Raw genomic sequence first — 13,217 nt, 5'->3', positions numbered from 1 at the left:
GTTTGTGACAAGCAATATCAAAGTCATCCATCTTTCAAAGTTTATCCTAACCTTTTTTAATAGACAACTTTTAAAATAATTAAAACAAACAAACAAAAAAAAGAAACACATTTTGTGCACTGAGGAGACTGATCGTCATATCTCTGGAATTAAATATAAAAAGACAAGTCATGTAAATTATTTGTCTTCCTAAAAACAGCTATCTCTGAAGTTTTTTTTTAATATCATAAAATATTTCCATGAAACGAGTGATCAAGCAAACACACATGCACCTGGTGTGTCTTGACAGAATTTCCTCCCCTCACTCCCCTAAATGAAAGATATGAGATTGGAGGAATGAACATAGAAGATGGAAACAAATAAGATAAATTCTTTAAAAAAAAAAAAGGTATATATATATATATATACATATATATATATATATTTTTTTTTAAAAAGGATGGAATGTCACATTGTGCTTGCTTATTTTCCTATGTCACAACAAACAAAATACTTGGTGCAAATAATTCTATTTTCCCCTTATCCATTTCAGTCAGGTGGAGAAAAAATACCTTTATTTTCTATAATAAAATATGTGGGTTTTTTGGTTTGTTTGTTTTTTTAAACATTTTTTCTTTTTTGCAGAAAATAATTTTGTAAACTGTCACCACTTTCAGAAGGTGGGAAGATTCAATGCAATGTCTATCCCATCCCTGAAGATGACGGGAACCTGTGAGTTGACACCAAAACTGCAGGGTTTAAGGGAGAAGGGAGAGGAAAGGAGGTGGAGGACAGACCAACGAAAGAGGCAGAGCTGGGGGGGTTTGCATTGCATACAGAAAGAAAGGTGCATCTGGACAGGAAGAACCCTGGTAGGGGCTGGGGGGTGAGAGAGGGTGTGTGGTAAGGGGAGTGTAGGAGTGGGTTAAAGGTCACTTTCGCCATAAAGGGCTGTAGAGAAGGACATATAGTCCAAAGCACCAGGTACTGCATCTGGCCCAGTGTAGGGGGCCATCCGTGCAATGCAGTATTCTGCTTGGTCAGGTGGTAGCTCCCGGCGTAGTTCATCCAAGGTGATATAATTCTGCAAAGAGAACAAAGAAATGTAGTCACTGGCAACATTGATAATAGAGATCAGTAACCTACATCATAACTGTTGAGGATGGCACAAGGCCTACTCAACACCATCATGGCACTTCCATCAATCCAACTAACCATGGCACGCCATTTTGAAAAAGTCATCAATGTAGTGGCTCAGTAGATTGAGAACAAAGTCTAAAGACAAGCAGCCCTAGATTCAAATCTAGCCTCAGACACTTCCTAGCTGATTGACCCTGGACGAACCACTTAACCCCCATTGCCTGGCCTGTCACTCTTCTGCCTTGGAACTGATATTCTAAGACGGAAGGTAAAGGTTTTAAAAAAAAAATCTATTTTCTAAGTCATCAACTCTTGCACAAAAATATTTATAGCCATACTCTTTGTGGTGGCAAAAAACTGGAAAATGAAGAAGGTATGCCCTTCTATTGGGGGGAATGGCTAAACAAATTGTGGTATCTGTTGGTGATGGAATACTATTGTGCTAAAAGGAATAATGAACTGGAGGATTTCCATGTGAACTGGAATGACCTCCAGGAATTGATGCAGAGTGAAAGGAGAAGAACCAGGAGAACATTATACACAGAGATGATACACTGTGGTACAATTGATCATAATAGACTTCTCTACTAGCAGCAATCCAAGACATTTCTGAGGGACTTATGAGAAAGAACTATGGGAGCAGAAACACAGTAGAAAAATAACTGCTTAATCACATGGTTCGATGGGGATATGATTGGGGATGTAGACTCTAAATGATCACTGTAGTGCAAATATTATTAATATGGAAATAGGTCTTGATCAATGAAGCATGTAAAACCCAGTGGAACTGTGCATTGGCTATGGGAAGGGGGTGGGAGGAGGGGAGGTTAAGAATATGAATCATATAACCATGGAAAATTTTTCTTAACCACCCAAAAAAACTAAACAATAAATAAATAAATAACTCATAAATTCCATTTTTATAGTTTATATTTGGGTTTTGCTATAACATCTTATATAACTAGTCTAAGCAAACTACATGTTCCTTATTGTACATGGGAATGGGAGACATGGTATCCTTAGGAAGATCCATGATTGAAATACAATGTTCTGTCTCTGACAGCATTGCCAAAGGGTGATACGTGGAAGGGCAGCTTTGTCTATTATGCAATCACATCAGCTTCAAGATATACAAGACTAGATATCAAAGACTCTGAGCCCAAGTTCTAGAAGCTGGGGTATTTACTAAGCTGTAAAATGAATTGGTTGCTTTCAATAATCCCTTTGGGGGAGATGCCAGCCAGTACTCTTCTCTATATGCTTGGATCCTCTGATCCCGGCCCAGTCCATCAATCACCTTCTGTGATCAGATGCCCAGGCATTTGTCTGTACTACTGTTGGTTCCAATTTATTATCTTCCTCTGACATGTCTTTCTATTGTATGTCAGGAATCAAAAAAGACCTAGTGGCTGGGTGGGTAACTAATGTGTTTTGGGTGTCATGGAAACCTCAAGAAACCACAGGAGCATTCAGAGGGAACCGGGTGATTCGGAGTCTTCTGTTGAATGGAAATAATCCTTTCCTTAGGAACTAAAAAAGATTAGGATCTTTTGTTCAAGAAAGATGAAGGCTGAGAAGGAATAGGACCAAAGCTAATAAAATCATGAAAGGATGGGGAGAGGTAAATGGCCTTGAAAGAAACAGCAAGAAAAGCTCCTACAAAACTATCACTAAGTCATGGAGGTCTAAAGGTCCCCAGAGGCTAGATTTCCAAAGCTATGTCCCAAGAACACATTCCACTGGAATAGGCCTGGGCAAGATCAGGCTGGTGGTTGTTGAAAATGGATATCTCGGAAAGGGGTTAGGTCTGGGGCAGAGTATTTTGGTCTAGTGCTGGGCCAAAGTGGTGATAATATCAACCAAGAGGTTGATAATAGGAAATATGATGGGAAGGAGAAGAGTAGGTAGGGGTCAGGACAGGACAGGAACTCTTCTCAGAAGCAGTCAAGTTTCTTACTCTAATAGGTAGCTCCTTTTAGAAAGATAAAATTATATAACATCAAGATCCATACAGTTTGGAACACCAAAGCAGGGGCAAAATGTATGGATAGGCCAAGAAAAGAGATTAGAAATGAGCACACTGAGTGGGAAGTCAGTTATTTGTGCATGTACATTTATGCACTGCCTATTATCAACAGTGGAAATGGTTTTGCATATAATTTAGGCAAAATTATTTTTAAAATTTTTTAATTGTTTATAGTAATTTAAAAAATAATACAAACTCGAGTTAACTGCTTTTCTAAAGGGCACGGGGAAATAGAGAAGCTATGTTTCTTTTAGGAGCTCAATCTATGACACTCTCTGATCCTCAAATGGACCCTATACCTATCATAAAAGTGATTCCCTTTATGATGTGGTTTTAAGAACACAAAGAATAGCAACTGTGGATAAAATTCTACCATTTGAGACTTATTTCCTTTGGATCTTCCCAAATTAAAGAGGTTTTAAAAAATTATTATTTATGTCCCTAGGAAGAGTAAAAAAAAAAATTCAATCATTTTCCAATTCCTACTTTAGCCTCAATACTTATGGGATAGTTCACACTTGGAACTGAACCCTGTGGGAAGGTATAATAATTATGGATGTGCCAAACACTGAAAATCCACCAACTTAGGTTATTGGTTCTATAGGGACACAGCATAGCAGGGGAAGATCCAAATTCAATTAGAAAAGTAGGTTTGTCAAAAAAGCTTTACTTCCTTTGCCAATCAGCTAAGGGCTCACCTTGCCCTATGCCCTACTTCATTAAGCCCAGAATGAAAGCTTCCCCTTATATCTTAAAAAAAAAAAAAAAAAAGGTAATCTTTATAACCATCCACAAACACAAATAAACACAGAAAGCAAGGGACAAAAAAAAAAAAAAAATCCTAACCAAACTCCCTAGTTTCTAATGAGGCAGAATTTAACATTAAACAAATATATGAGATGCTCTTCTTCTGGTCCCTGCTTCTTTTTTAATTTGAGACTAGGTCTCCCCATTCCAGACCAACACAATGGCCATTCACAGGCCCAATACTCCTATAGACTGGTAAAGTAGTTTTGACCTGTTCCTTTTCCATCCTGAGCTAGTTTGACCCTCAATAGGCAGGCATTCCTAGGGAGCTTACTTTATTGGTGCCAGACTTAGGATGGCCACCTGATTAATATTTAGCCCAACTACAACCCAGAACTTCCCAAAACTAACCAGTCTGCCAGTCTCTCTGGCAGCAGAAGATCATTAGTAAATTTGGAGAGAATGATGAAGTAGGAAGCCAGAATATAGAGAATTAAGAAAGGACTTGAGATTGAGATTGGGATTGAGATGGATTAAGTGAAGACTTTTTGAGAATTGGAGAGAAATGGACACATTTATAGGCAGTAGGAAAGCAGCTAGTAAAAATCCTTCTGTTCTGAAACATTGGTTGTAAAATAGGAGTCAACTTGTTTGATTTGGTTTTGGAGAATTCTCATGAATTCTCTAATTGAGTTGTCTTTTTTCTAGGGTTGTACTGAAATGGTCTATCTGATGTCTCTTTCTGAAACTAGTCTAATTTAGGTTGTCTACTCCTTGTTTGTTTTTTTTTAATTTTAGTCTTTATTTTACTTTTATAGATAACCATTCCTCTTAGATTTCACATTTATGACCTAATTCTGAATACAGAAACCTGACAGTCTTGTCTTGATTTCTTATGCCCTTGTGACATCTCCTTATTCCTAGTTTTTGGTTTTGCTCTCTTTTTAAAATTATGCTTAATTGTTTACCAGTTTAGTTGTCTTTTCCAGTTATTTTCTTATTCTAAATTGTATTGCTCACTGCTCTCATCTTGTTCATCCGTTTTCTTCATTTCCCAAGTTATGGGGGCAGGGGGGTTAAGATAGAAATTCGATGTACCAATTTTGTCTCTTTTCCTTAATTGATAAAAGTGTTTAGGGCTTTCAATTTGTCTCTGGAGAACCTTTGTCTACATCCATTTACCTGACTTACGTCTGATACCTGTTGCTCTAAAAAGGTTATGATTACACAGTACTTACCTTGTCCCCAGCCAGGATCTTGAAGGAAGCCATGACTTGGTCAGCTGTGTCTGTGTCAGCTGTCTCACGGGACATGAAATCAATGAAGGCCTGGAATGTCACTACGCCAATGCGGTTAGGGTCTACAATGCTCATGATTCGGGCAAACTCTGCCTCTCCCTGTAGAGCAAAAGATAGAACCTGCATCAGCCCCACAGATTGGGTTTTATTTGAAATATCTAGCCTTGCAGGGACTCAGATGTTATCTAATGATGGAGGGACTAGTGTTGCCCCTGCTTTGTGTGGAAGAGATCCCAGAGGTAATATAGAAATTTCCCCAACAAAACCTGAGTGGACCTAGGTGGACCCAGCTCATTAGATATATCCTAATCTTAGAACCCCTATCCCTTCGGATTTTGATGCCTGGATTCTTTTTAGTTAGAGTTCTTTGGCTCAGCCCAACACTATCCTGTGAGCCAGGGTTGACAAACTCATTAAAGAAAAAGCTTCCACTGAAAGACATCCTTATTCCTCTGGATTGCCACCATCTTATTAAGAGAAAGAAATAAAATTCACTGGCAAAAGACAACAGCAGCCAAGCTGAAGTCTATTTAGGATGATGACTGAAAAATGTCAAAGTTTCCTGCCTTGCCTGAGAACAGGGAGGCAGCAGAGGAGCATACTGACCAAAAGCTCACATCAAAATGAAGGTAGAACTATGAAGAGCTCCCAGATGGTGGTAGCTGGCTGTACCAGGGAAAAAGGACAGTACTTGTGAGCACTAGGGGCAAAAGCCCCGAAAGCCCTATCTCATGCCATTGGACATACTAAAACTCCAGACTGGTTGCTAAAGTGTCAGCTCATACAATTAATGGAGAAGAGATATCCTGATCAATAACCTCCCTCCATTCCTTCTCCATCCTCTGGCATTACTTGTCACTAAAGAAAGGAAACCAATAAGAGGAAAACTTCTTCTGTCTGACCCACCTCAAGTTTATTCGCTAAGGGGCTACAGATTAATAGTGAGAAATATCATGGCTAAACTGACTAGCCCAATGAAGAAAATACTAACTCTTCTTTTTGTTTTTATCCACGCTACTCCCAGTCCCACCACCCTCTGATTTTTATGATCACCTAGACCCAAAGAAGACCCGTCTCCTTTGACCTCACCTCACTGGTTGGGTTCACAGACCCCTTCCCTCACACGGGATGGGGATGAGGGCATGTGGCCAGGGGAGGCCATATCAACCCTCAGGAATGAGAGGGGGAATTGGCTTTACGTTACCATATTGTAACCCATGGAGATAAGGCAGGCGCGGAAATCGTCTGTGTCCATCATGCCTGTCTTCTTCTGCACGAAGGCAGTGACATTCAGACAAAGGGAGGGCAGGAAAGGTGGGAGGAGGAAAGGACCCACACCAGTCCAGGAGGAGATAGGACATGGACAACAGAGGGGATGGGATTTATTGGATGGTTGGGTCAGAGAGAGAAGAGAGCAAAATGAGAGAGGAAAAAAGAGAAGTACAAATTAAGGGTGGAACACATTGCAAAGAACATGAGAGAGACAGAAGCCAGCAAAGACAGAGTGCAGAGATAAAGGGAAACAAAAGAAAGTTAAGATTCCCATGAAAAAGCAGTCGGGGAGGGAAGTCCACAGGATAGTTGGATGCAAGAAGAACCCCTCAGAGGGAGAGGTTTCCACAGGGAAGTCGACAGAAAGAAAAGGCACATGTCCAGAGGAACACAGGAAAGTGGGGGAAAGGGAGAGATCCGGACAGAGAGAGAAAAGAAAAAGGAGAAACACATGTTATTGATCGCCCCAGATGCCACCCCTGACCATGTTCCATGCAGGTGTTGAGTACCTGGGGGTCGTTGCCAATATCGTAACCCAAGCTGATGAGACAGGCTTTGAACTCCTCAGGACCGAGTGTGCCGGAGTGATCCTGGGGGCGGCCGTGGTGTGCCAGGCAGCAGGACATGCAGTGGGTGCCAGGGAGGGGAAGAGGAGGGACAAAATGCATAGGGATGGTGAATGAGGAGGCGGATGGTGTGTGCCATGCAGGGAGAGAGGGAAAGCAAGCAAGTGGGCAGTGGGGAGTGAGGGGAAGAGGTGGAGAGGGAGACGTGTGTATATAATCATGCAGATGGAAAGGGGTGAAGAGGGTGAGGGGAGAAGGGAGAAAAGGGGAAATAAAAGTGCATAAAGTTAGATACCAAAGTGAGGTTTCAGTATGTGCTCACACACAACCTTGCTCCAGAGAATAGGACCATAATAGGAGCTTCCCAAGTCAACCCTTGCTTTCCTCCCACCTCCACCTCCCACCCCCCTTCCACTCAGGTCTGCAGGGAGCCCCAACAAGGGCTTGTGAGACATCTGGGGTGCCATGAAGCAGAGCAGTGGGTGTAGGGGCAGCAGCCTAGTGAGCCCACCCTTCCCTCCCAGTCTCAATGGGCCACTCAGCCCATCCTTAGGACCAGATTTAGAGACCCATAGACTAGCAGAGAGCTCATCCATTTGGTACAGTTTACTCTTGGACTATTCTAAATCGGTACCCTGTGTGGGGAGAGAGGCAGGCTTCTGAGCTCACCTCCACTCACCTTCCTAGTACTCATCTTTGGAGGGCTCTTGGGGCTCTGAATGTAAACAAGGGGAGGCCCAAAGATCAGAGTTAAAGGGCAAAAACGATGGGAGATGGTCATGAGTAACTGAATTACCTCGTGTGGGCTTGGGATAGAAGGAAGAGTGGTGGTGGAGTGAGAACCAATGACTGTCTAGCTGTCATTAAAGGCCAAAAACTACTACTTGTGCAGTTAAGTGATTCTGGTGGAAAAGCTATGGATGGAGAGAGTAAGTGTTCCTTTGTGAGCTCTCCAGGGAAGGTGCAGAAGCTGTGAAATACCAGGACCAGGCTTGTAACAGAATGCTTAGGGTAAGGAAAAACAGCCAGCTAGCTGCCTGAGATAATTTAAGCAGAAGCCCAGCTAGAAGTAGGGACTGTGGACTAGATGACACTGGATTTTTTTTTTAAACCTACTTTCTGTCTTAAAAGCAATACTAAATAACAGTTGAAAGGGCTAGGCAATGAGGGGTTAAGTGATTACCCCTTCCCCCCATTTTATAGATGAGAGAACTGAGACCCAGAGAAAGTTAAGAGGCTTGGACCAATGCTTTCTAGCCAGGATGTGACAAAGCTGGAATTTGAACTCAGGTTTATTGGGCTAAGGCCAGAGCCTTTCCATTCAACAAGGACCAAACATCAAGCACCTAATGTGTGCCAGGTATTGTGCTTGGCACTGAGGATATAGACAAGAGAAAAACATTGAAAAGCTTAGCAAAGAGACTACAAAGAGCAATATATCACTAGGACCAGGTGGGTTTTATACCAGGAATGCAAGGCTGGTTTAACATTAGGAAAACTATCAGCATAATGGAACGTATCAATAACCAAACTGACAAAAATCACATAATTATCTGATAGATGCAGAAAAGGCCTTCAACAAAATAAAAATTGAATAGTCTCTGCCTTCAAGAAGCTTACACGGTGCTGGGACTGAAATTAAGAAGACCTGAGTTAAAAGCCAGTCCAAGACACTTATTAGCTGGGTGATCTTGGGCAAGTCATTTAGTCTCTATTTGCCTCACTTTTCTCATCTATAAATAGGGACAATAATAGCACCTACCTTCCAAAGCTGTTGTGAGGATCACATGAGATAATGAAGTGTTTACAGGTGCCTGGTAGATTACTATATAATAAATAATAGTGCTATCGATATAAAAGGTGGCTATTATTATCATCATCAATATTATGATCTATAGAGTAGGGGGAAAGAGGATACAACCAAATAGAAGATAATTTCAAGAGGAAAAGAATACTAACACCAGGTTGAGGGGCATGTCAGGAAAGGCTTTATATGTAGGTGATAAATAAGCTGGGCTTTAATTAAAGGAAGCTAGGAATTCTATGAGGTGGAGGTAAGGAAGGAGTATAGGGGGGCTAATTATACTTCCTTGGTTTTCAGAGGCAACTCAATTCTGCCCCTCACAAGTGTGGGCATTAGGCACTCCTGTCTGGTTAGCCATCACAGTCTGAGCTGTGGGCTGTTCAGGTGTAGGATATATTGGATTCATTTAGGGCATTGGTATGGCAAGGACCAAGGAAAGTGGACAAGAGGGCTACTCTCATAGATCTATGAAACTGGTTGGCATGACGGGCTCAGAGACAGGCCTCAGCTCCTCCATGCAAAAACAGAAGGGACCTCAAAGACCACTGAGTTCAATTCAACCCATTGCTGAACTAGAACCCTCTCTACAAAATCCCTGAGAAGTAGTCATTCATACTCTGCTTAGAGATTTCTGGTAATGGAGAACTCTCTCAATTTCAGAGGCAACCCATTTCACTTTTGTAAGGCTGAAACTGCTAGGAAGTTTGTCCTAAAAAATCAAGGTGAAATCTGTCTCTTATCAAGGACTAATAAATTTTGTTATTTCTCTCCTCTGAGGAGAAGCACAAAAGTATGGTAATATGTAGTAGAAAGAGCATTGGTAGCTCAAAAACTATTTTCCAAATCCTGGTCCTTCTGTTTATTAACTGTGTGACTTTAAGTCACTTAAACTCTTTGGGTCTCAGTTTTCTCATCTGTAAAACAAAGGGGATTGGACTAAGTTGGATCCATTCTAGCCCTATATGATAGGGCTAGATAAAGAAACTGAGGCAAACAGAGTTAAGTGACTTGTCCAGGTCACACAACTAGGAAATATCTGAGGCAAGATTTAAACTTATGGAGAAAAATCTTCCTGATTCAAACCCAATGCTCTATCTACTGCACCACTTACCTGCCCTAAATTCTATGAAATAAATGGCTTTCCAGATGGCTGCCCCTCAAATACCAGAAGACAAATTATCACATCCCCCTCAAGTCTTCTCTAAACTAAATATTCTCTGTTCCTTTAAATCATCCTCATGACATGGTTTAGATGACGGTATCATCCTGATTTCTTTCCCTTAAAAATGGTTTGGCTTATTAAAGTCTCTTCTTAAATGTTACACCCAGAAGACAGCCAGATATGGTCTAAGTATAGTAGAATACAGTGGGATTGTAATTTCTTCTGATTCCACTGATTCATGCTATGATTTCCATTACGATTTAGGACTATGACATCTCATTGTGGATTCATGTTGAGCTTGTAGTCAACAGAAACCTCCAGATCTTTTTCAAATAAATATGATATGCCAATTCCCTTCCATAGTTTTTTAGTTGACTTTTAAAAACTCAAATATAATACTAATCCTGCTAAATGTCATCTAATTAGCCTTTGTTCATTGTTTTAGACTGTCGAGATCATTCATCCTGATTCTGGAACTCAGCATTTTAGGCAGCATGGAATAGTGAACAGAAAGCTAGCCTGAGAATCAAGACAACCAGAGTTCAAATCCCAGGTCTGACACATATTGACTGTGCAACCCTAGGCAAATTATTTAACCACAGGTGCTCAATGCCCCAGGTAACCCCAAGACTTAAGTTACAGAACACTTGAAATCTGCCTAGGATAGAGGAGTTTCCTCATCAGTTGGCTCCCTACACTAATGACATAATAGGTCTAACCAAGCAAAAAGAACATATCTAACCCTCCCAAGTCTGTTGAGCATGCCATCTATCTATGCTTTTGACCAGAGCACTGGTCTAAAATATTGACTGAACAGAGTCAAAGACCCACATCCCTCTATTAGAGAGACCTAAGTTCTAAGCTATCTCAAGGTCCTGGTGAAGCCCCTGAGAGAAGGACTCCTACCCTGGGAAGATTTCTCATATCCACGAGGTCATTTTGAGGCTATGTTTCAGGGAAAGGAAGCAGGAATCAAAGCTCAATAGGCCAAACTCTTACCCGGTCAAAGTGGTTGAAAGAAGCTCTGAACTCATTCATTTGCTCCTGGCTGATCCCTTTGGCATCTCTGGTAAGGATCTGGTTCTCCACTTCATTGATGGTCCTGGCAATAGTGGTGAGGAGCTGTTCCCAGCCCACTCGGATGTGCTGGGAGATCAACATGGCTATTATCAGAAGGTGAAACCACCCAAATCCTTGGCTTTCTTCCCCAGCATTTAGAGACCCAAATCTGTACATTTCAGACTTCTTTTATCTATCTTATCAACAATGGAGCAACATATTCTAAGGGAGAAATATCCCCAATCATGGAGCACAGTAATGACACTACTAGGGGCTATTAGTGGCATAATCTAAGCAAGCAAAGGAAACAAGAACTGATGGGGCCAGGAGGACAATCAACGATGGTGATGGGTTGAGTCAGAAATATAATAGCAAATAATTCCAGGGAAGAGGGGAGGAGGTCACCAAAACACATAACTAATCTCATACATATTACCCTAAATCCTTTTCTCCTACCACCAAAAAAATTTTACTATCAAAAACAAAACTAATCTTGGGAGTTGGATCCCTGGAGATTTATCTCCTTTCCAACTAAAGGAAATAACATGTAAACCTAATATGTATTTTCACACACATAGGCACATAATCCCTTTGGTGTGGCCATACTCAATATAGCAAATTTATTCTACTGCTATTCTATATTGGAAATAACCTGCTGGGAAGGGAAGGAGATTAGAAAAAAGATATGTACTAATTGTCAACAAGAAGATTATTCTCAAGGATCAAAGCTGGTTCTGTTTCCAAGTTGTAAGGTTAAGGGAAATTAACACCATCCCAAGCCTTCCCCCAGTTCATACCTCCATGGTATAGTTGGTGTGCTTGTTGTCAAAGATAAGAGCCTCCTGGATCTGCTGGTGATCTCCCTCCAGCTGGTCAATCTTTGGTTTGTAATTGACAATGCTCTTCTCATACTGTCGAAGGTGATTGAGTTGGTCCTCCAAGGTGCCATGCATTTCAATGGAGATACGGCCAATCTCCTATAGAAATGACATTGTGACATTGTGACATTGCCTCAAAGTTACCCCCACCAAAGAGTTCACAGAACTCTGACCTAAAGGGAGGAATTTTGGGCTTCCAGGAATTATAGGACTTTAACCCTTTGGGGTCTGCTTCAGTCATGTTCCTCCCAAGACCATGTCTATGGAGTTTAAAGAGCTTTAAGGAGATTAAGACACTCAAAATTTTTTTTTAAATGGGAAAGCCAGAATCTTTGCATTTTTTACAAATTCAGAATAGTAAATTCAGAAAAAGCAAGGATTGTATGTGTTAAACCTAGTAATATTTGAATCTAGAATTCCTTTAGGACTTCCTATAAGACTCAGAAGAGACAGAAGTCCTAGAATAGCTGAAATGATCAGAGAAGACGGTAGCAAATGACGAACTCAATCTAAATTCCATTGCCTGCCTTTCCAAGCCCTTCATAATCTCAACCTATCCAATCTTATTTCCACATATACATATTTCGCTGGCCACAACATAAATCATGTTCCTTCCTGCTTTTGTATATCCGCTGAAACTTTTCTGGTGTCTGGAGGTCTCTCTATTTCAATTCTAACCATTTTTAAGAACACCAAGTTATGCCTCACTTCATCCAAAAAACTATGTTCTCTTCCCTTGCTACAGCCTCCACTGATTTCTCTATTGAATTTAAAAATGTACAAATAAAAACAACTCATCTCACACCTATCAGATTAGCTAAAATGATAAAAGGGCAAAATGACAAGTGTTGGAGGGGATATGGAAAAACGGGGACACTAATACATTTGGTGGAACTGTGAACTTATCCAACCATATTTAGAAAGTGATCTGGAATTATCCTAAAAGAGTTATAAAACTGTGTATACTTTTTAACCTAGCAATACCACTATTAGGTTTACTTCCCAAGGTGATCAAGGAAAAATGAAAAGAAACTCTTATGTTTTAAAATATTTACAATTGATTGCTCATGGGTAGGACGAGCTAACATAATAAAAATGACCATTCTACCCAAATTAATTTACCTATTAAACTACCAAAAATTTTTTTTACTGAATTAGGAAAAACTATAACAAAGTTCATCTGGAATAACAAAAGATCAAGAATATCAAGGGAAATACTGAAAAAAAAAATGTGAAGGAAGGGGGCCCTAGCAGTACCAGATATTAAACTGTACTATAAAGCAGCA

General features: G+C 40.6%; 1 protein-coding gene across 3 annotated transcripts in view; it reads right to left on the bottom strand.

The window, feature by feature from the left end:
- Nucleotides 1-434: 434 nt before the first annotated feature.
- Nucleotides 435-13,217, bottom strand: part of ACTN1 (actinin alpha 1) — a 123,455-nt gene continuing 110,672 nt past the window's right edge. Inside the window, exons 17-22 of one of the 3 annotated variants that reach the window (XM_044664813.1) lie at nucleotides 11,851-12,030; nucleotides 10,994-11,140; nucleotides 6,972-7,052; nucleotides 6,395-6,460; nucleotides 5,131-5,289; nucleotides 435-1,063 (exon numbers count right to left, since the gene is read on the bottom strand). In XM_044664813.1, coding sequence (XP_044520748.1) covers nucleotides 905-1,063; nucleotides 5,131-5,289; nucleotides 6,395-6,460; nucleotides 6,972-7,052; nucleotides 10,994-11,140; nucleotides 11,851-12,030 — 792 coding nt within the window. In that variant the 3' untranslated portion in view covers nucleotides 435-904. The remainder of the gene's footprint in view (nucleotides 1,064-5,130; nucleotides 5,290-6,394; nucleotides 6,461-6,971; nucleotides 7,053-10,993; nucleotides 11,141-11,850; nucleotides 12,031-13,217) is intronic. The other 2 variants (XM_044664814.1, XM_044664815.1) reach the window with 2 other exon arrangements.

This window comes from Gracilinanus agilis, chromosome 2 (genome assembly GCF_016433145.1).
Source record: "Gracilinanus agilis isolate LMUSP501 chromosome 2, AgileGrace, whole genome shotgun sequence".
NCBI lineage: Eukaryota > Metazoa > Chordata > Mammalia > Didelphimorphia > Didelphidae > Gracilinanus > Gracilinanus agilis.
This window is presented reverse-complemented; position numbering and strand designations above follow the sequence as displayed.